This window comes from Hylobates moloch, unplaced genomic scaffold, assembly GCF_009828535.3.
Source record: "Hylobates moloch isolate HMO894 unplaced genomic scaffold, HMol_V3 SCAFFOLD_14, whole genome shotgun sequence".
In the NCBI taxonomy this organism is placed as follows: Eukaryota; Metazoa; Chordata; class Mammalia; order Primates; family Hylobatidae; genus Hylobates; species Hylobates moloch.
The window spans coordinates 93,095,851-93,119,123 of NW_026652289.1; the positions used below are offsets into that span (position 1 = coordinate 93,095,851).

General features: G+C 39.2%; 1 protein-coding gene across 1 annotated transcript in view; it reads right to left on the reverse strand.

Moving 5' to 3' along the window:
• Positions 1-23,273, reverse strand: part of SHC4 (SHC adaptor protein 4) — a 138,866-nt gene that overhangs the window by 21,255 nt on the left and 94,338 nt on the right. The window contains exons 7-9 of the mRNA XM_032174244.2: positions 13,469-13,592; positions 11,726-11,897; positions 6,962-7,022 (exon numbers count right to left, since the gene is read on the reverse strand). Of these exons, the coding sequence (XP_032030135.1) occupies positions 6,962-7,022; positions 11,726-11,897; positions 13,469-13,592 (357 nt within the window). The remainder of the gene's footprint in view (positions 1-6,961; positions 7,023-11,725; positions 11,898-13,468; positions 13,593-23,273) is intronic.

Genomic DNA, 23,273 nt, shown 5'->3' on the forward strand with positions numbered 1-23,273 from the left:
CTTTAGGAAGGCCTCCCCTGACCTTCCAGACCAGAATAGATCTCTGCTTTCACAGCAGTTTGACTTGATCTCTGATAATGGTTTGGCTGTGTCCCGACCCAAATCTCACCTTGAATTGTAATAATCCCCATGTGTCAAAGGCAGGGCCAGGTGGAGATAACTGAATCATGGGGGCAGTTTTCCCTATACTGTTCTCCTTGCAGTGAATGAGTCTCAGATCTGATGGTTTTATAAATGGGAGTTCCCCTGCACAAGCTCTTTTGCATGCTGCCATGTAAGATGTGCCTTTGCTTCTCCTTTGCCTTCTGCCATGATTGTGAGGCCTCCCCAGCCATGTGGAAATGTGAGTCCATTAAACCTCTTTCCTTTATAAATTACCCAGTCTTGGGTATGTCTTTATTAGCAGCATGAGAACACACGAATACAACCTCCAAAGTCCATATCATATGAGTAATTCATTCTATTATTTATGTTCTATTCTATTATTTAGTTAAACAGAATATGTGCTAGCCATATAGCTAGCCATATGTGCTCACGGTCATTATGAGGCTGCACCTGAACTAGTGACATTCCATTGCCATAATGTAAGACAACATTAGTCCTTCTATTGCTTTAGTCATTAAACCTTTTCAGTGTGGTCCAAGGACCAACCACATATTGCATTTCACATCAGGGTGCATAATGCTATGATACTTGTAACTCATAGTATGGAAACTAAGAATACATCAAGCAGGAGAAGCCCAGTCAGAAGTCTGCAGTCTTACCACCTGCTTCTCCTTTACTCCTTGTCTGTCAGCTGTTACATGTCATCTTGTCATATGTCATACTCTGTATGTGGGGTATCCTAAAACACGAGTGAGGTTTCTACAGAGGGGGGGAGTTGACAGGGTGCCTCATTTGTTTTGTAAGTTTTGCCACATATAAGATAGTTTCCATTTGCTTAGTTAAGTGGATTTATAAGTTATATTATCTAGTTTAAACTAAACTTGCTTTTACAAATGGAAAGTGGCTAAAAAATTACTGCAAAGAAGTGAAGGATTAAGGATAATTCTTTTAGTATAAGCTCCTCCTTAGCTGCATTATGAGCTTATAAACAAGAATGATCTAATCAGATCAGAGCTTTGGCCCCTCAAATGTTCAAATTATCAGGAATTAAGTGTAGATTTACATCTATTTTCTTTTTCAATAAATGCTCTAAATGCATACTAGACCTTGAGATATTATCTAATGATAGCACCCGGCTGTTGTAATTAGCAAGTCTTTGTAAAAAATGTTTATTTATCATCTACTCTAACTTTAAATTTTCCTATATTTGTGTGTTTTATGATATATGCATATTAATATATTAGCACATGTGTATACAACTTATACATTATTAAATAACCCTTTATGTAGGAGTGCCTGCTCATAAAAATTTACTGAAAGTGAAATATAATCAAAAGTGCTTGAAAGTGGCTAAGTCAGTTTTTTTTTTTAAGTTGACATCTCACCCTGTCACCCAGGCTTAAATGCATTGATGCAAACACAGCTTACTGCAGCCTCGAACTCCTAGGTTAAAGTGATCCTCCCACCTCAGCCTCCGGAGTCACTGGGATTACAGGTGTGAGCTACCAGGCCTGGCTAGAGGTCAGCTTTTAAATTCATATGGACCTGAGTTCAAATCCCTGTGGTATCTCTTACTATCTGAGTGGTCTGGGATGAGTTAATTAACCTCTCTAAGACTCAGTTTTCATATCTGTAAAATGTGGTTGCCTAGCTTAAAATGCTGTTGTGAGGACTAAGTGAAATAATGTTGGTGAGACACTGAGCATAGTGCCTGCCTTATAGCAGGTATTCGATAAATAGTTCCCACTGATGCTCAGTTATTATTTAGTCATTGATGCTGGGCCTCCATACATGATGCTTACCTCTTACTGCAATATCCTCCCCCTCCTTTTCTTTATTTGATTCTTATTTGTCCTTTAAGATTCTGCTCTGAAACCATCTTTTTCAGGAAGCCTTCCTCTGAATCCTTCCCTCCCCCAATGGTGCCACTTCATGATATACTGCAAGAATCTGTTTACTTCTGTCTTCCCCCTTGAGACTGCAAATTCCTCGTGTCCTTGAGGAAAGACTAGAACCCATCTAATTTGTGTATCTTCTGCATCTTCAGTGCTTGGGATGGAGCAGGTGCTCAAAAGAAAAATGTTTACCAGCTGATTGGACAAATAACTGCATGTCTATCCAATCTTCCTTTGTTGGCATATTTAACCCCACCACGTTTTGAAGACTCTGGATCAACCCATAGCACAGGGTGCTAATGCATCTGCCCCTCACAAAGCGTCAGCCTGAGCTAACCACATCAATTTTACCATCCCATAGGATGACACCAAAAACATCGGTGTTTATATCTAGCCTCTCTTGAAAACTGCCACCTTTAAGTGCACAATAGAGTACCGAAAAAAAAAAAAAGAAAGCAAACTGCCATCCCCCCTTTTTTTTTATATGGGCCATCATATTTAAGTTGGTAATGTTGCCTTAAATTTAAAAAAAAAAGCCCACCCCAGACCCAAATTTAAAATCATTCTAGGCTGAAGTGTATGGTTCACGAGGGCTTAGACACACATGCCAGCTAGTATGCCTTCCAAAAGTTCTTTGTGCCAAGTATTACTCCAAGATCCTATCCAACTTTCCTAAGAGAAGATTTGTAGAGGAAAATAAATGTATACACAGTATATACACTGTAAGTAACAACATTTTAAAGTGTAAGCCCTTAGGGTTTGTGGGAACTTAATGTCTTTTTGATTAAAAATATCAACATTTCAGGCCGGGCGCGGTGGCTCACGCTTGTAATCCCAGCACTTTGGGAGGCCGAGGCGGGTGGATCACGAGGTCAGGAGATCGAGACCACGTTGAAACCCCGTCTCTACTAAAAATACAAAAAAAAAAAAAAAATTAGCCGGGCATGGTGGCGGGCGCCTGTAGTCCCAGCTACTCGGAGAGGCTGAGGCAGGAGAATGGCGTGAACCCGGGAGGCGGAGCTTGCAGTGAGCCGAGATTGCGCCACTGCACTCCAGCCTGGGCGACAGAGTGAGACTCCGTCTCAAAAAAAAAAAAAAAAAAAAAAAAAAAAAATCAACATTTCAATTTTAACTGGAAGGTCAGTTCTATTTCTATTCTATTTTGCTAATTATCGTTTTCCATGAGGGAATTTTTCCATAAGTATGAAGGATAGGGATCTTTTCTATGTCTAGTGATAAATACAATTAACTCTTTCAACAACCAGAGGCTACTGCAGTATTTATAATACACTGGAATTCAAGTTTGAAGTCAATATTTGAATAAATGGATGTCTTCGGAGGTTATTGAAAATATTTCTATAGGTATCTCTCAAATGCCTATATATGAATCTCTGGGAAAAGCCACAAAAACTACATACTTGCTATTCTGGCAACTGCTATTAAATTGTTCATTGGTCAAGAATTTTGGATTACTTTCAAAACATATGCCCAAGTAGGCCAGGCGCGGTGGGTCACGCCTGTAATCCCAGCACTTTGGGAGGCCAAGGGGGGCAGATCAACTGAGGTTGGGAGTTCGAGACCAACCTGACCAACACGGAGAAACCCCGTCTCTACTAAAAATACAAAATTAGCCGGGCATGGTGGCACATGCCTGTAATCCCAGCTACTCGGGAGGCTGAGGCAGGAGAATCGCTTGAACCCGGGAGGCAGAGATTACAGTGAGCCGAGATGGCGCCATTGCACTCCAGCCCAAGCAACAAGAGCAAAACTCCATCTAAAAAAAAAAACAACGAAAAACAAACAAGAAAAACATATGCCCAAGTAATCAAAGACAGGTCTCAAGATAGGATTACCTGATTTATAGGTGCCTAGGGATGAAAGGACACTAGTAGGAAACTCTCTCCTGCCACAGTAGAAGGGACCTTACTTGTCATGGCCACTGGGACATGGGTTGAGTCCTTCCATCCCACCATGGTTTTAGTAGCTAAGGTTTGGAGAGATAGCCTCTGAGCATTCTGGTTCCTCACTGGAACTCAGAAATGGCTTTTTTATGGAAACAATGTTGTAATTCAGTGATTTACAGGGGAGCAAAGTATCTAGGTGGAGGACTTTTCTTAACTGCAAACATCATCTCACCTCCTCAAGATTCTGAAGTTCTCAGTTACAATCATTACCTTAGAGCCACCATTAAGAAAGGGAGTATCCAATAGAACTTTCTATTGTTTTATCTGTCATTACAAAATATACATTTAAGCTTCAATATAGGCAAACCAGAATAGTAGAATACAGTATACTTGTCTAAGAGTTAACCATCATGGCTAGGATTAATTCTATAAAAATATATCCCAGGCTCCAAATGAACTTTTATTAAAGTCTGTTAATGTGTTTGAATCTTCTTATAGTGGCTTAGGGAAATATATATGTAAATAAGAATAAGGGATTATATTGTTTGTTGGTTTAAAGAAGAAATAAAACTAAGGTAATCTGAAACAATAAATTGAATTATATGGCAAGACTACACCAACAAAAAGAAAAATCTTGAATAAACATTAAAATACTTTCACATCCATTAATTCCTTCATAAATTTATGTTTTTGGAGATGCGTGTTTTAAGAATTTTTTTTAATTAATCAAGTTGAGAACTCTTGGGGGAAAAAGAAGGGAAACCATGTCCCCTTTTTCTAGTGGTAGTATTGTGATTTAGCCCATTCAACATAATTCTAGAAATGTCCATTTCCAGACCTTTATTCAGTGAGTTCCCTTCAGAAGCTGGGTTATTAAGGACAGGAGGGATGTGGCTATACTGACTATTTAATGGAGAGGAGGGAAACAAGCTGGGAAGGGAGGTATTTGGGCAGGACTGAACATTTTGAAGATCCTTAGGATGCTGTTGTAGGTTCCACACTCATCTTTCTCTCTTTACTCCTGAGCTCTCTCTGTCCCAGTGATCTGGGAACTGGTCCTGGCATGCTTAGTTCTGGTGCCCATTTATTTTCTCTCTCTTCTTTCCCCTGCTCTCTCTCCCTCTCTCCCTATGTCCCTTTCCTACTTCCTTCCTACCTCCCTCTCTGTGCCTGGATAATTCCCACTCATCCTTCAGGCCTTGGTTGGATTGTCACTTCCTTAGGGAGAGCCTCTACAGCCCCCCAAATTAAGTTAGGTTTCCCCATTATTTGTTCCTATAACATCTTGGGCTTTGAAGCACTCTTCATATTTGTAGGCATTTGTTTAAGGTGTGTCTTCCTGGCTAAACTGCAAACTACAAGAGTGCCAGTTGTGCCTCTAGCTGTAGCACCTAGCACAGTGCCTGACCCATGGGAAGTCTTCAGTAAGTAGTCATTAAATAAAGTGTTGAATAAATGAAGAATATATGAATGAGATAAAATAGGACATGGAGGTATTTCCAAGTGAGCTTCAATACAGGGGAGAACATGGTTGCAGTACCACAAGGCATGCGTGGCACATTCTTGACTATTAAATCCTTAGGTTAAGAACCTCCAGGATGACGGAAAGGAGAGAGGAAGGAAATATGGCTGCCAGAGAGCAAAACTTTTAAGAGATTCATACTTGCAATTAATTTCATTTGTTTAGTAATATTATTAAAGATTGGTTTGGAATTTTAAATAACTTTAAAGAATGGCATGGAATTTTAATTTCTATCATAAGAAGGCATGTTTTTACAGAACTTAAAATACTGCCTTAGGCCCGGCATGGTGGCTCACGCCTGTGATCCCAGCACTTTGGGAGGCCAAGGCAGGCGGATCACTTGAGGTCAGGAGTTTGAAGCCAGCCTGACCAACATGGCGAAACCCCGTTTCTACTAAAAATACAAACATCAGCTGGGCATGGTGGCGGATGCCTGTAATCTCAGCTACTCAGGAGACTGAGGCAGGAGAATCGCTTGAATCCAGAAGGCTGAGGTTGCAGCGAGCCGAGGTTGCGCCATTGCACTCCAGCCTGAGCCACAGAGTGAGACTCTGTCTCGAAAAAAAAAAATAAATAAATATAAATAAATAAATAAACTAAACTAAAATGTTGCCTTAGTTCACTACTCTGTTTACAAGATAGAGGAAGGTGGTACTCATACCTATACCAGAAAGAATAAATCTTCATGTATCCTTCACTATATAAAAAATAATACAATTAATATATTACATTTGTGTAATTCCATAAGAAATAAAAAACTATCCTTGGAAGTGACTACTTTGTAGATGGCAAGTTCCTGCTAATTTGAGTCCTTAAATATGGTTATTCATCTGTATTCTCCACTGCATTATTTATACAGTTCAGTCATCTCCCCCTCTAAAACTGCAAAACTTTCCTTCCTGAAGAAATAAATGTGCTCAACAACTAACAGGAATTAAAATGACTAACTCACAATATCACATGTTTTAATTAAAATATATTTCCAATCTGATAGTCAAGGTTGTGGAGAAGTTTTGTCCAACATCAATGATCACATGCAGTAATAAAACATTTAATACTCTGGCAAGTATGGGGTGGACAAGCTCCTAATTGAGATTGTCACATGTCAGACATCCTTTCGTTCCCTTTGCCAAGCCAGAATAAAGATTTTATCTTAATCGTAATGGACCTGACAGGCATCAATTTTCACATTAGCTTACTCCTGATCTTCTTTGAAGTGGAACTCCCTTGGGTTTCAAGCGGAGAAAGCACCTTTCCAGAGAGAGAGCTTTCATGATGTCAAGGCAGTAAAAGACTCCATAAAGCAAAACCATCAGCATGGCAGATCACACAAGAGCAAGGGAGAACCATGAGCCTTCCTAATGACACATATGCAACATTCTGGGCCTCTCTGAGAAGCCTACAGCCAAAGGATTATGTGTTTAGTGGTGGATACCTGACTTTTCAATGAAGTATTTAAGAGCAAGGGCCACATATGTCCATAGGACTTACAAGGAATAAGGAGGGTGGCAGATGGAAAAGGGCATTGTACCTACCTATTGCCCTGCTTTGTTCTAAACAGTTCTCATATACACTGCTGCACTTGGAGTTTCCAGGCTGCATAAACAACAAATTATGAAACATTTACAAACATAGTACACATTCATAAACTTAAAAGAAAAAATTAATAATACTCCCAGAAGAATATAGCAGACTTCACTTTCTGACACAGGAAATGTTTGACAGGTAAGAAAAGAAAACTGATATTTGGGGTGAACAGAGTACACTCTTCATAGTTCATTGCCTTGGAGCTGCAGAGTTGGTTCTGACTGGGCTGGGGGCTTCTAAAGGCTACCAGTGTCCTGTGTCCTGAGGGTTACTGCTTCTGCTTGAGAAGTCGCATGCCAGAACGCAATCCAAGTCTCAGCCAGAAAGTGATTTTCAGGACATTGCTATAAACATTTGCCATGTAGCCAACCTCTATTTAACTTTGAATTGGTAGACTGGATCTCTACTCTACTCAGGTTTATGCCAGGCTCACGTCTCACCCTTGAAAATCTCATCCAAAGAGCTTCGATCATCCCTGTACATACAACTCTCGTCAGCAATATACTGGGGGGAGGGATCCACTTGATGCCTTTCAGATGGGCAGTGTCTTTAGAAAGATTAGTTTGGCAGCACTGTTGAGGAGGGTTTGAGGGAATGAGACTGGAGTCAGGAAACGGTCTTTCAGAATCATCTAGGCAAGTGAGGACCAGGACTTAGAAAGAGGCAGTAGAAGCGGGAAAGTTTGGATAGACTCAAAACATATTTTCATGGTAGAATCCTAGGTCTTGAAGACTGAACTGATATGGGGCCCAACGTGTGAAAAAAACAGAAGACTGTAGATTAATGAAAGATTGTCAGTGCCATCAATAAACATGAGTAAACAGTAGAGGAATCAAGTTTGGAGTCAGGGAGAGAATGCTGAGTTCAACCTTGATATAGATAAGCAATGTAGTGCAATGTGGCATTGCAGCTAGAGAGATACATAAGAGCCAGAGACAGAGAAAGTAGAGGAAATGTGTACACAGGTGGCCTGCCAGAAGCAAGATAAAGGCCAAGGGTAGAGCCTAGGAGAATGCTAATGTGGTGGTAGGGCATGGCTTGTGTTTTTATTGGAGGAGATGAAATAAATGATAACATAAAAGAAAAGGTAAGACTTACTTTGAAACATAACAAAAATAAGATGGATCAATGGATGATAATCAGCTACATATGTAATAAAGCAAATATAATAAAATGTTAATTGTAGAATTGAGATGGTATGTGAGTGTTCATTGTATAATTCTTTCAAATAGTCTATATGTTTAAAAATACTCATAATAAAATGTTGGAAAATGTGAAAAAATGAAAAGAAAGCAGCAACTAGAGATGCAGAAAGAGAATGATAAGGTGGAAATGTTTTGGAAGCTTACAGAAGAGGTCTCAAAAAATAAGAGGTAGGGCCAGGCGTGATGGCTCACCCTGGTAATCTCAGCAATTTGGGAGGCCAAGGTGGGTGGATCACCTGAGGTCAGGAGTTTGAGACCAGCCTGGCCAACATGGCGAAACCCTGTCTCTACTAAAAATACAAAAATTAGCTGGGCATGGTGGCATGCACCTGTAATCCCAGCTACTTGGGAGCCTGAGGCAGGAGAATCGCTTGAACCTGGGAGGCAGAGGTTGCAGTGAGCTGTGATCACGCCACTGCACTCCAGCCTGGGTGACAGAGTGAGACTCTGTCTCAAAAAATAAATAAATAAATAAATAAATAAATAAATAAATAAATAAATATAAAAAATAAAAAAATTAAGAGCTGGAAGTCTTAGAGCCATCAGGCAAGAGAAAGAGATAAAAAACATACAAATAGGAAAAGAATAAGTATTTTTCTTCACTGACTATAATAATTCTATACCTAGAAAACACTAGACTCTGCCAAAAGGCTCCTGGAACTGATAAACTTCAATAAAGTTTCGGGACACAAAAGCAATGTACAAAAATCAGTAGCATTTCTATACACCAGTAACGTTCAAACTGAGAGCCAAATCAAGAACACAATTTCACTTACAATAGCCACCAAAATATAATAAAATAAAATACCTAGGAATACATCTGACTAAGGAGGTTAAAAGTCTCTACAAAGAGAACAAGAAAACACTGCTGAAAGAAATCACAGATGACACAAATGAAAAAGCATTCCATGCTTATGGATTGGAAGAATCAATATCATAAAAATGGCCATACTAGCCAAAGCAATCTACAGATCCAGTGCTATTCCAATAAAACACCAACATCATTTTCCCCAGAATTAGAAAAAAGTATCCTAAAACAGTTGGTTCATATGGAACCAAAAAATGAGCCCAAATAGCCAAAGCAATCCTAAGCAAAAAGAACAAAGCCAGAGGCATCAGATTATCTGACTTCAAGCTACACTATAAGGCTACAGTAACCAAAACAGCATGGTACTGGCACAAAACCACAAACATAGATTAATGGAACAGAATAGAGAACCTAGAAATAAAGCTGCACACCTGCAGCCATTTGATCTTTGACAAAGTCAACAAAAATAAGCAATAAGGAAAATACTCCCTATTCAATAAGTGGTGCTGGGATAGCTGGCTAGCCATATGCAAAAGAATGAAACTGGGCCCTTACTTTTCACCATAGACAAGATGGATTACATTAAATGTACAAACGTAAGACCTCAAATGGTAAGAATCCTAGAAGAAAACCTAGGAAATCTATTCTGGACATCCACCTTCAGAAAGAATTTGTGACTACATCCTCAAAAGCAATTGTAACAAAAATAAAAATGGACAAGTGGGACCTAAATAAAGAGCTTCCAAGCACACCAAAAGAAACTATCAACAGAGTAAACAGACAATCTACAGAATGGGAGAAAATATTCACAAACACTATGCATCCAAAAAGGTCTAATATGTAGAATCTAGAAGAAACTTAATTCAACAAGCAAAAAACAACCCCATTAAAAAGTGGGCAAATTTCATGAACAGACATTTCTCAAAAGAACACATACAAGCAGCCAACAAACATATGAAAAGATGCTCAGCATCACTAATCATCAGAGAAGTGCAAATCAAAACCACAATGAGATACCATCACACACCAGTCAGAATGACGATCATTAAAAAGGCAAAAATACAGATGCTGGCAAGGCTGCAGAGAAAGGGGAATGCTCATACACTGTTGGTAGGAATGTAAACTAGTCCAGTCACTGTGAAAACCAGTTTGGAGAGTTCTCAGAGAACTTAAAACAGCACTGCCATTTGACCCAGCAATCCCAACTACTGGGTATACACCCAAAGGAAAATAAATTGTTCTATCAAAAAGACACGTGCATTTGTATGCTCACTGCAGCACCATTCACAATAGCAAAGACATGGAATCAATCTAGGTGCCCATCAATGGGGGATTGGATAAAGAAAATGTGGTACATATACACCATGGAATACTATGCAGCCACAAAAAAGAATAAAATCATGTCCTTTGCAACAACATGGATGCTGCTGGAGGCCATTATCCTAAGTGAATTGACACAGGAACAGAAAACCAAATACCACATGTTCTCACTTATAAGTAGGAGCTAAATATTGGGTACTCATGGACATAAAGATGGCAACAATTGACACTGGGGACCACTAAAAGGAGGAGGGAAAGAGGGGGGCAAAGGCTGAAAACCTATCTGTTACTATGCTCACTACCTGGGTGATGGGATCATTTGTATCTCAAACCTCAGCATCATGCGATATATTGATGTAACAAACCTGCACACATACTCCCTGAATCTAAAATAAAAATTGAATTTAGTACACATGTATGCAAAGAAGGGAACAATAGACACACTGGGGCCTATGTGAGGGTGAAGGGTGGGAGGAGGGTGAGGATTTAAAAACTAGCTACCAGGTATTATGCTGATTACCTGGGTGACAAAATTATCTGTATGCCAAATCCCCATGATAAACAATTTACCCTTGTTAACAAACCTGCACGTGTACCCCTTGAGCCTAAAATAAAAGGTGGAAAGAAAAAAACTAAAACAAAAATAAAATAAAATAAAAGTTGAAATTATAAAAATAACAACAACAAAAAAGAAGAGGGGTCAAACATTATAAACAGATACAGAATACTGAAGAAGGAAATAGATTTAGCAATTAAACCACTGGTGACCATAGCAAAAGTAACTTCCATCAGATTGTCAAGCAGAGTTCAGATCTTCCAGTATAGTGCACATGTTAACACAAAGACAGGGACAATGCTTTCTAGAAGTTTGTGGGTGAAAGGAAGATGACAAGGAGGTGGAACATTATTAGGTTGGGTTGAGGGAGTCCAAGTTTTTTGCAAGCAGAAGGAACCAATAGAGAAAGAGTGAAGATTGAGACAGAGGTTACTGGACAGAACTAGGACACAGAGTTGGCAGGAGAGGATTGGATGAGAAGCACAGGGAAAAGATTAGCTTTGGAGATAGTTGCTAAGGAAGAGAAGCAAGGAGAACATGGGCAGACTTAGAGCTGTGGAGGGGTGAAGCTGAGGATAACATGTTGGATCGCCTCAGTCTTCCCAGTGAAGTGAGATATGAGATCATCTGCTGAGGCTACAATTGAGGGATTAGGAGTAAAAATGATCTAGTGCAGCCTCTGACAGTTATTCACTCTCTGGCTCTGTATTTGAGGAAGACAGGACTTTCTCTAAACTAGCATTTGGAAATCCTCAAAGTAAATGCTCTAGTGATAAAGGCAGAACTGCATTGCTGGTTCCAACAACAATAAAACATTACATACCAAATAGCACAACTTTTCACACTGTATGGGACAGTAAGCCATTTGTTCCGTGGCTTGAACTTTGATCCGCATATCTGAAACACCACCTACTGGTGGCTGCTTCCCTGGAATTTCATTGTAATATTCATGATCTCCTCTCTCCTCGGCATGGCTATCAATATGCACCTCCTCACTGTGAAGGAAAAAAAGAATCCTCAAGAGGCTGGGCGAAAATTCAAATACTGTAAGGGATGAAAGGGGATCAGAACCAAGCAAATCATCCTGAAAAACTTTGCATTTATGTTTTCAGTTTATAGCTGTGCTTAAGTGATGTTAAACATCTGGATAGAAGCAGTCAGATGGTTGAGTTGTTTAGCTTTCTGTAGACAAAATGGGGTAAGCCAATAGAAAGTGCCAAGGGTGATGCTTTTGTGTCTCCTCCAGTGATAAAAATAATGATAATAACAATATATGAACTCCCTAAATGTAAGACATTTTTGTCATAAGATCATAAAAATACAAAGTATTCTTGAGTATCTCCAGCACACTTTGATTGTTCCATTTTGGAAATGTTTTGCCCAGATAAAATTTAAATATTGTTCTTTGGGTACAGAGCCTGTCCAAGCTAGATGAAAAAAAAAAAAAATAAGAGAGGTATGGCCAGCTATCTTGTCTGCACAGATCTGGAGGAGTATATGGGATTAATAAAGAAATATTAGAACCATATGTGGCAAGTGGGTAGATTTATATAAACATGGAATTGTTTTTAAAACTGAAAGAGGGCAAGACAAACAAACAAACAGACTTTTCTCCCAAATTGGAATCAGGGAAAGTTTCCTACTAAAAAAAAAAAAAAAAAAAAGAATAAATCAAGTCTGTTTGGATTGAACTGATTCAACTGACAATTCACACAGTTTTGTTGGGTTCATTACATGTCAATAAAATGATAGCACTAAGAGAGAAGTGCTATCCTGGGAAAAATTAAGCATCAAGGCCTGCTGGTAACACCCTCTCCTTTGCTACCCCAGACTACACCATAAAAGGAGATCTCCAAACCTAGTATTTGTTGATACACAAAGTGACATACCAGAGGAAAATGCATTTTAAAGTACCCAAGAGTTTTGTTTCTCCGGCATGAATTGTGTGAGCCAGAGGCATCACTGCATTCCACACTTGGTGGAGTCTGACAGGCCTGAAAGGGTTCAGCTTTCATGGCAGACTTTCTGTGCCTTAGAACAACCAAAACCTTGGGTCCTGTCATGTTCCACTCCAACCACAGTTGAGCTGAAGCCTATCTATTTACATTGCAAACCAACTGACAGGAATTCCTACGAGAGACATTTGATTATTATTTTGCTCTTTGTTCTGCTGGTGTTTTTTTTTTTTTAACTGATATGCAAAGGATCTGGGGTTGATACAAATCTGAGAAGTTTATTGATGTTTATTATTTTGATTTCAATTAATTAATTCAAAGCTCTTTATAGTGCTACAGTAATAGAGATAATCTATTCCTACTTTTAGCGAGAAGGGATCTCTTTTAATCTTGTTGCAAAGCAAGAGGATATAACTGGATAAATATGAATGGAAGGAAAATATTATTTTGTACTGAGACTGTGTCTATTTGTAAGAAAAAAATTACTAATTTTATTAGTTCATTTTAAAATGCCACATTAATGTTATATATACACACACAAATAAATAAATATATACAGATAAACACACACGTATATATATTGCCAAATTATTATAAAACTCTTGACTGACCTTTCACAAGAAGTATTCAAAGAAGGATTTTTCAAGTACTGTTTAAACCGGAGTTCAAAAGCCTGCCCTATGGTACTTATGACGTCCTGGGCCATTCCATTGTGGCATTCCAGTATGTGACAGGCTGCAAGAGGACATACAAAAAATAATATTATAATAAATTTTTAGAAAGAGAAGATTACATAAAATCAAAGTACTTCAAAACCATGAACTGATAATTAAATAAAAGGGAGCAGGACCACAAGCTCTCTGCAGCCATGAAATGGTATAAAGAATACTTCACATTTCACATGAGTCGAAGAGAAGAAACATTCAAATTTTACATCAAAATATATCCAACACTTACAAACTGGGGGCTCAAGGCAGGGATTTGGGGGCCCCATTTTTATAAAAGTACACTGATTTGACTAATAATGTGATGAATGTTTAACTGCTAGCTCTTGAATTCAATATAGATGATGCTTAGGGCACTAATCTACACAGAGGGCGAAGTTTGAGGTTTCATCTTTGTCATCTTTGCATGGTATGTTATGGAAGATTGAAAAAATACGATTTTCCAAATCCCTTCCAAAAGTGGGGAATGAGCTGTTGGTAAAGATAGGGACTTTGGAATACCCCCCGGCCGCCACCCCTTTTCCCTGTCATTGCTATTACAAAGCACTGAAAAGTACGGCAATCCCCATCTTTGAAATCCCACTAAAAAACTGTCTTCAGTAAGCATCAAAATCAGCATTGGGTGAAGGTGTCATTACCAGAAGGTATGAGAGTTTATATTAGATACTTTTTCTGAGACACAGTTACTGGGAAGGCGCTAGTTTTCACACAAAAATAAACAAGTTGGGGCGCGGGCAGGCATCGGACTATCACAAATGAGTAAGCAAATCTGCTGCTGCCACTGAAAAGAGGAGCTTGTGGTTAGGGGCTGCAAATTCATCTCCCTACCACATGTAACATCATTCCTGCCTTGGTTAGAACATGGCCTTGCAAAATGAAGATATAATTGATTGAAGTTTCCTAACGATGACCTAGAAAGAGTCCTAAGGATGGCTTAAAGACAGAGGCAATAAGTCTCACGACGAATTTTTACAAAGGAACGTTGGGATAACCAGAAGAATTGAGAGATGAGGAAAAGCCCAATAACAGTTTAATATACACAAGAGTGTTGTAAAAATTGTCAGCTATTCTCTGAGAAAAGGAAAGCAGGGGAGAGGCAATGGGCTTAAAGGAGTGCAAGAAGAATCAGATTAAATACCAGGGAAAGTATCTTGGGTCTCAGCATTTTGAAAACAAACCTGGAACACATTACTAAAAGGGATCTCTGAGGAGAGGAAAGACAGCCGTCTCTATGGACTGGTTTAACTGTGCTAACTTGGAAGCATGATTCTACGCTTTCCATCGCCCTGGAAAAAATTCATATTTATTTGAAGTAAAAGGCAATTCATTCACATCTAATAGAATTTGTAGAGCTGACAACAGTAAGTTATAACAGAACCCATAACAGTGTTTCTTCGCCTTATGTTAATAATCATCTCAAGGAATCTCAGATATTCTCATTCCAAAACTAATTTGACTTTTATTTAAAAATTTTGTCTGAACACGTTTGAAAGGGGTGTGTGGGGGTGTGTGTGTGTGTGTGTGTGTGTGTGTGGGGGTGTGTGTGTGTGTGTGTGTGTGTGTCTGTGATGGTGGTGTGGTGGTATTACTAAATCAAACAATGCTAAGGTGTCAAATCTTCATTCTTATAAAGTTGCCCCTTTAAAGTACAAATTGGATCTTGAAATAGACTTAGGAGCTAATTCCAGTTTTGAAACCCAGTTAAGAATATCTATAAATTTATATCTTTCCTACCAAAGGAAAATATTTGGTCTATCTTTAGACTGCCATTTTATATTGTTCCTATATTTTTCTCCACAGTAGCTTTACATAGTGACCAACAGATAGAAAATACTCTAAACATATTTGTTGAATGAATAAATACTGATTTCTCTGAATCATATGAATAGTTCTACCGTATGAAATTGTCTTTGAGTTTTCTGAAGTGAGAATTGCAGTGAGTCCCTGCAATGGGACATGTTCTTATAGCTACTAGGTGATATAAATTATTTCTTTGGTCATTTGTGGAAATAGTCTCCTCCTTGCTAGTCAGGCTTCATATCCTGAGACCTAAAAACTACCCTTGGAGATGTATCCTCCAGTTGAGCCAAGAGAAGCTGTGTTACATTGTAAGAAAAGGTAATTCACTAGTCCCAGATACTTGGGAAGCTTAAAGGAGGGACGAGGGAGGTTCACTTGAGCCCAGGGGTTGCAGACTCTAGTGTACTGTGATCACACCTGTGAATAGCCACTGCACCCCAGCCTAGGCAACATAGCAAGACCCTGTCTCTAAAAAAGAAAGAAAGGAAGAAAGAGAGAGAGAGCTTACATAGTATCAAATATGGCTTAAATGATAAAATATCTCCTAACACTAATATGCTAGCAACCTAACCAAATAAATACTTTTTTTAAAAAAAGAAAAGGTAATCCTTTTGTTTTTAATCTCATAAATTCCCAGTCCAATTAAAAATGAAGTCAAGGCCAGGTGCGGTGGTTCATGCCTGTAATCCCAGTACTTTGGGAGGCTGAGGCAGGTGGATCACTTGAGGTCAGGAGTTCATGGCCAACATGGTGAAACCCCATCTCTACTAAAAATACAAAAAAAATTGGCTGGGCATGGTGGCAGGTGCCTGTAATCCCAGCTACTTGGGAGGCTGAGACAGGAAAATCACTTGGACCTGGGAGGTGGAGGTTGCAGTGGGCCAAGATGGCACCATTGCACTCCAGTCCGGGCGACAAGAGTGAAACTCCATCTCAAAAATAAAAATAATAATAATAAAAAAATGAAGTCAAAACAGAAAGTCATATCAAAATGGAAACAATAATTTTTGTAATTTTATTTTTTCTTAGGATTGATGAGATGTTGAGAGATAAAGATGAGGAAGATAATGAGAGAAGCAGGATACTTAAGCCTAAATAAATAAATAAGAAAAGCTAAATTGTACTTCCAGTGAGGGAGATGAGAGAATAGGATGTTTAAAAGAACTCTGTGAAAAGATTCAGATCTGAGTTCAAGTTCCAATTATGCCACTATTTATGTGACCTTGAACAAGTCACTTTATGGCAAGGTCCTCGTCTGCCAAGACAATGCCCTGAGTCGTCTTTGAAGTCCCTTTTTGTTTTATAGAAATCCTATTCTTCCTATGTCACAGAAGCTCAAAGTCTCTGAGGAACAGGGAGGCATGTGGGTACACAGAAATGAATGAATCAGTCAGACACATCAACCAGCCTCTAATGCTTTTGGCGTACCTCTAGAATGTTTTACTTATCTCAACTTTTCTGATTCTGATGCTTTGAGGTTTGGGTCCTCTTCATAGGCTGATGCTATCAACATAATTTTCTGCTTTTCTTTGGATTAGCCTTTTACTACCATATTACTTTATTTATTATAGAGACAGGTGTCTCACTATGTTTCTCACACTGGACTTGAACTCCTGGGCTCAAGTGATCCTCTTGCTTCAGCCTCCCAAGTAGCTGGGACTACAGGCATGCCCCAACACACCCAGTTTGAGAAGACTGGACAAAAATAAAAGAACAAACAGTGGTGTCTGTCTCCAGGCAAGATGCAACAGCAGACAAACAGACTGACCCCATGCAGATGTTCTGCCCAGTCTCAACACCTTCAGGGAGCACATGTACTGTCACGTTTCCATTGTTGCCTCTCATAGACATGTTATGTTGCTCTGTGGAAATGGTCTTTTTTAGGTTGGTCGTGGGACAGGATAGAGGTGGGCCTTGAATCACATATAAATATGCCCATTTCCCAGGATTAGAACCAATTCCAAAAGCTTGGCCAAGAATTGCCCAATTTTCAGCTAAAGGGAAAGAAGAAAGACAAGTAACTATATATAAAAAGAGTCAAGTCACAAAAAAAGAGGGTGCCTTTTCAGGGATATGGTAACTTTGTTACCAAGGCCTGAGCTTGGCTTTCCATGTCTGGAATCAGATGAAAGTCTGGATTTTTTTCATCCCACCTGTAGCAGGATGGGCTCACACTTCCAGCCCTGGGTATCAAGTACTACACTAAGATTCAAAAGACCCTGAGATACATATTCGTCTGTCTTTTTTATTTGGTTATTGAATTAGGTAGTCATAAACAAGAGGATTACAACTATTATTAAAGGATAACAGACTCTTCTTTACTAGTTTTATATTTGTTTTTAATAAACAGTTTTTTTGTTTTGCTTCTGTCTTTTCCTTTTATACTTAGAAAACTAGAAACTCAAATGTTCAGCTTTTCAGGTCAACCACCAGATGGTGCTATGGGATCAAAGCAGGGAGTCCTCCATACTTAAGGAAGAAACAACCTCAAAGAGGCAAGCCAGTATTCAGTTCATAGCTAACTAATACCACCAAGACAGTCGTACGCATACTTTATAACTATAAACATAAATAAAAATAAGTGGATTAATTTAAGTTGGTTTTACTGGTTTTGGGTTTTTTTTTTTTTTTTAAACTTTCTTCAGAGACCCAGAAGCATGGCCTTCCTATAACCAGGTAGTCCAGGCAGTCCAGTCCTCTTCACAGACTAGATTCAGAGAAAATATTAAAACATTCCTGGACTGCCACACATGTGGAGTAAGACAATGTGGATTTCCTTATTTACAGCAATTACAGAAGCAGGGTGTATTAATCATTAATTGAACTCAAAACATTCTTACTGGAACTTACCTTTTCTACAGAAAAGGCCTTTGATAAAATGAAGAGTTCACTAAAGGGTCCTAGTGAAGGGAAAAGTGGAAACTGCCCTGATTTAAATGCACTAATGCTAAAAGCGAATCAAGCAAAAGGAAAAGTGGGAAGCTTTGGGATTGTCAGCATGAAGCCCAGTCTCCACTGCTCATCTCCACTTCCTGTCAACCATACTCTCCTACTCATCCCTGCAATCTGGCTCCTGCCTTTATAGGTATACAGAAATTGAGCTTTCCAGAGTGACCAGTGGCCTGTTAATTGCTGAGCAGAATAGCATCTTCCCACCCTCATGCCCCTTAATTCCCTTTCAGTGTGTGACCATCTGAGATGTCTCCTTCAGAAGAAACTTGCTCTTCCCCTCTGTTAGGTAATACTCATTTCTTGATTTCCTCCCATCCACTGACTACTACTTAGGCAAGTCACTGTCTCCTGTGGCTTCTCCCACTCCCTGACATCCTTAGCCCTCTTCTTTCTGGGTTCTGCTAAGAAGTTGCAGTTTTTTTTCTGCACCTGCAGGCCTGGCCTGCCTCCCGCCCCTCCCTGCCAGCCCCACCCCCAGCCCCAGACCTACTCTCTGGGCTTCTCTTGTCTGCCATTTTCTCCTGGATGAACCGAACTTGCTAGTTAATTTTATAACATCATCTTTCTGATTTCATTATTTTAAAACATTTATTCAAGGGTTTTGGATATTTTTCTTTTTATAAATGTAATAAATATTCACTATAAGAGTTTTAGAAAACAAAAAGGTACCAAGAAGAATAAAAATTACAGGAAATTTCACTATCCAGTGGTTATCTCAATAACCACTAGGAACATTTTGCCATATGTCTTTCCTATCTTTTTATAATGTGTATCTACCCAGAAAAGTCACCTGGGATTATACTATACACAATCTTCATAATGTTAACAGCAATATGATTAACAGCAATAATTAACAGCATTGTGAATATTTTTCCCATATAATTACTTATTTTTCTACTACTAGCTTTAATTGCTGCACCATAGTACATTCTATGAGTTTATTTAATTTGCTACTTATGAATACTAAATTTTGTCTTATGATATAAATAATATATAAAAATGATCTATATTGCTTAATCTTTGTATATATCCTAATTATTTCCTCAGAAATAAAACTACTGGTTCAAAGGCATTTACATTTTTAAGATGTTTGATGCGAATGATCAAACTGCTCTTTAAAATGTTTGTATCTAAACTCTTTATCAGCAGTGTTCAAGAGTAACTACTACTCTAAACCACATTTTATCTTTTTTCAATGTTTGAAATTTGGAGATGAAATATGATGTCTAATTATAATTTGTGTGTCTTTGATTGCTAGTGAGGCTAAACTTTTTTATTTTTCAAATGTTTCTTGGTGCCTTGCCATGTTCTTTTGTGTGCTCAGGACGTAGAATCTGTCCATCCACTTATTGGCTGGGTAATCTTAGGAAAACCGCCTTATTTTTCTCACCTCCAGTGTTTTCTTCTATTAAAAAAAAAGGAATGATATGTTTACATACTCCCTAGGGCTGCTGTGAGGATGAAATGAGATAATGCAGACGGAGTACTGAAAATGCCTGGCAGATAGTAAGCATGCAACAAATGGTAGCCATTTTTCTTTGCCTATTTCTTTACTGGATTATTTGTTTGTTTTTTCTATTTATGAGAATTTCTGTTTCTTTAGTGGCAACACCACTCAACATCACACAGAATAGTAATAATAGCTACCATTTATTGCCTAAGTGCTATAAGCCAGGTATTGAAACATTTGCATTGCATATGATATCTCATTAAATCCTCAGGAGTATCTGATTCCTATTTCTCCATCAATCTAAATATCTAAATAGTCATCAAGTACTATTAGTTCACAAATTTGATTCAAACTGTTCCTTCCTCCTCCAGTGCCATTTAGAACATTACACTGCTGCCCAGGACTAATGAGATGTCCTCTAAATTGAACTCTATAATTCCAGGTGGCTTTTCTGCTTTCCAATACCAATTCCACTTTCTTTTTTGTTTGTTTGTTTGTTTGTTTGTTTGTTTTGAGACAGAGTCTCGCTCTGTCGCCCAGGCTGGAGTGCAGTGGCATGATCTCGGCTCACTGCAAGCTCCGCCTCCTGGGTTCACACCATTCTCCTGCCTCAGCCTCCTGAGTAGCTGGGACTACAGGTGCCCACCACCACACCCGGCTAATTTTTTGTATTTTTAGTAGAGACGGAGTTTCACCGTGTTAGCCAGGATGGTCTTGATCTCCTGACCTCGTGATCCGCCCGCCTCGGCCTCCCAAAGTGCTGGGATTACAGGCGTGAGCCACCGTGCCCAGCCTCCAATACCACTTTTAAAGACACAACTGCCAGAAAAATGATCATTTAGTAATTTCAGAATAGCAAAACATAATAATATTTTTAAAGCTCAAAATATTTGATGGCTCCAGTGACTTCCTGGCCAGTATTCAAAGCCCCCCACAAACTGTCTCTGGTCTATCTTTTCAGCTGTGGGACCCCTACTTCCACTCTTTCCTTTCTCTGCAACCCGCCTGTACACGCACATTCGCACACCCTGCAAACACTTGGCTGTAAGCTCTCATTACACTGCTCTTTCACCTGTGTCTTTTTTGACTTACTCCACAAACCCTAAGCATCTGCTATGTTTTAGGCACTGTTCTCTAGGCATCCCTCTTTCTCTATGCACATCTTAGGGATTATGTTTCTCCCTCTTACTAAATGATAATACCACGGAGGGATTTTCCTTCCATAATCATTAATAATTATTTGTGTATTCAAAAGCTGTGTCATCACCTCTCTGCGGGTACTGTCAGTCCAAGGGCTCAGGTTGGGGGAAAAGATTTAGCACTAGAGGAGTGTGTGCAAGCAGGAGGTATGTTGAGAACAGTGTCTTCTCACAGAGATTTTTATAGCCAAGCTATATGAGAGAGAACGAGATCAGAAAAGGAGGAGGAAGTGATAGAGACATATTAACTTTTAAAGCCAAGAAAACTACCCTATGTTACTAAGTTATCCTCTTGGACACACCCATTTTCCTATAGGAAAGAAAGATGTAATGAGGGAGGGAAGAAAACTATGCTTTCCATGTGTTATGCAGATGTTATTATTCCCACTTAAAAGATAAGGAAATCAAGGTTTGAGACTGTGAAACAATCTGCCTAACATCATACAGTGAGATGATGAAATAATTATGATTCCAACCCAGTCTTTCTGACTCCAGCATCAACCTTATTTCCTATACACAGGCTGACGGCTAAAGAAAGAAAAAACTGAAACCTTGATTTGGACTGTTTCTATCCCTCACCTCCCATCAAGGACCTCGCTCAACAGTTCTCACGAATGCCTTCTCAAAATCCCCATGCCAGGATCCCCAGGGGTCCTCTTCAAGCAGCTCAGCTCTGACGAATGACTCAGGCACCAGAACAGGGGCTTTCAAAGTGAATGTGCTGCATCATAATTTTCTCTGCCTCTCCTGTTTCACTTAAGCAAAGGGAGAGCTTTGCAAGCATGTGGATCCTTCTTGGCCATTACCCTTAGCAACAACATTAATCTTTGAACTCTTCACCATCATTTACTTAAGAGCAATGACATGCCCAGAGATATTCTGTAACTGATGGCAAAGTTACTAAACATCTAGATTTCCTGATGTATTTTTTTCTTCCTTTCACCCCGTCATTTCCATGTTAAGACAAAAAGTGTTGTTGTTCACAGGCCTTCCCAGAAATAGCAAGCAGTTATCATTTAGGGAAGTTCAGGCAGGGATTAGAAGAAGTTGCCCTTTTCTGGTATCCTTTGTTGCACCCTGTTCCTACATCCCCACTGCCCCATTTACTAGTTCCTGTCTCTCCTGCTCACTCTTTGACCATGATTCATTCTTCTTATTTGGTTTAGACTGGGTCAGTTTTAATGGAGTATTCCATAGTGTTTATCCTCTGTTCCTTCCTTTTCATATTTTTGCTGCCACATTCTTTTGGCAAACATTTGCTGAGGATCTACTACGTGCCAGGCTCTGTGCCAGCAGCTGGGCTTCATCATTTCATTTCTGACAATCACAATAGCTTCCAAATGGATATCCCTGCCTTAAGTTTCTCCCTGAATCTGTCTACTACATCCTGCTGCCAAACCAATCTGTCTAAACTCTACTTTGTAAACAGTACTCTCCACCCATCTGCCCATGGGATTAAGTCCCTACTTATTAGCTCTCTGGTTTCTGTCCTGTAGATGCCTTTAGACTTTTACACTGTGAGGTCCAGGGTGTTCTATTTATTTACTCCCCAGCATCCCATGTGCATTTCCACCTCGGTGTCTTATAGCTCTCTAAATTTTCAAGTCCTACTCCATGTCCACTTAATAAATATTTGGGGGCAAACTCCATCCCCGGGACAGCAGAGGATGTGGCCCAACCAATACGTTCTAGTTAAGGAGGAGAACCAACCTAACACTTCTCCCTAAGAGAAGTCTGAATGTCCCAGCGTTAGGGATGAGAAGCAGTACTAACCATGTGACCTTGCTAAATCCTGAAACAAGAATTCCCATCAAATCACTCTTCCATTCACTCAGTCATTCAATAAAATAGTTTTTGAGTATCGCCTATATGCTAGGCATCATGGTGAGTACTAGGGAACAACAGCAAGTAAGAGAAACAGATTCCTGCCCTCATGAAGATTTTAGCTTAGTAGAAAGGACACATTAAACATACAAACAAGTGCAATATGTGAGTAAATAAAATATATTAGGTTGGTGCAAAAGTAATTGCAGTTTTTGCCATTAAAAGCAATGGCAAACTGTGATTACTTTTGCACTAACCTATAATAGAAATGTGGAGTGTTAATGAAGAGAGAAATAAGTGTTGTGATGCAGCAAGGTAGCATATGCTACTGGAGACAGGAGGTGCTATCAAAGAAGGTCTCTGAAGAAGAGGCATTTAAGCTGAAATCCACATGATGAAGTCAAGCATTCAAAGAGATACTACAGGCTCTTGAACAGCAAGTACACAGACTCACACACACACATGC